The following is a 943-nucleotide window of genomic DNA, read 5'->3' on the forward strand; positions in this document are numbered from 1 at the left end:
GTGAACATTAGTAATATAAAAGTAAGCATCTATTTCCATTTCACTATTACAAATATTTACTAGTATTTTCATGTAAAATTCATTGCCATAACTAAATAACACAATTATCAAATAAAAAGAGAAATGAGAATACAAACAAAATATTAACCTCTTTGTATATTATATTTAAATGAAGACAAATTTGCACAAGAGGGTAGGAAAGTAATAGAAAATATATTTAAAACTAAAACTTTGCAAAGACACATACCCAAGCATACAGTATATATATCAGGACATTAAGAAATAAAAGGCAAAATATTCACAGACTTTATTGAATAATTTGTTATTATTCTACTATATACAAAGTAAATTACAAACATAACTACACACAGAAAGTTCTGAATGGTAACATAGGTACATATCTTGTGGAATGTGGGCTCGTATTTGCATAAGCTCCTAAACACAGGTCCAGGTAAAGAGAGGTCTTACCAGCCATACCTGATGTTCAACAGAAAACTTTTTCACAATTAATATACATTTTTGCTGGTAATTTTTTTTTCCTTTTTCTTCCTTATGATTTGGAAATCAACAGAAGGATCACCTTCCTAGGCAGATGGTACCGAGTATTAGGGGACCTACAAAAATAAGACATGTATTGAATAACTACCATCTTATTCAGCCAAGTTCTATGTTACCTACTTACAAGGTGATCCAACGATCACAAGAAAATTCTTTCCATCAACATTTATTTGTATAACAAATCTTTTTTTTTTTTTTCTTCTCTTCTGAAGACCTTAATTTTCTTTGTAATTTAAATGGATTTCCAGTGTTATTACACAAATGGTTGATATAGAGTGATGGCAGGGTATGGTACAGGAAGGGGCCAGAGCTACCACAATTATTATTGTTTGAGGTCAGGACAGCAGGTACGACAGATCCTTCATTCCCTAACAACTGGAGACAC

General features: G+C 31.3%; 1 protein-coding gene across 1 annotated transcript; it reads right to left on the reverse strand.

The window, feature by feature from the left end:
• Nucleotides 1-295: 295 nt before the first annotated feature.
• On the reverse strand, nucleotides 296-943 carry LOC119589485 (formin-like protein 20; the record flags this gene model as incomplete). The annotated part of the gene is given in 1 exon segment (XM_037938084.1): nucleotides 296-943. A coding segment is annotated over 1 exon segment (226 nt), but the record flags the coding sequence as incomplete, so codon positions are not given.

This window comes from Penaeus monodon, chromosome 25 (assembly GCF_015228065.2).
Source record: "Penaeus monodon isolate SGIC_2016 chromosome 25, NSTDA_Pmon_1, whole genome shotgun sequence".
Classification (NCBI taxonomy): Eukaryota; Metazoa; Arthropoda; class Malacostraca; order Decapoda; family Penaeidae; genus Penaeus; species Penaeus monodon.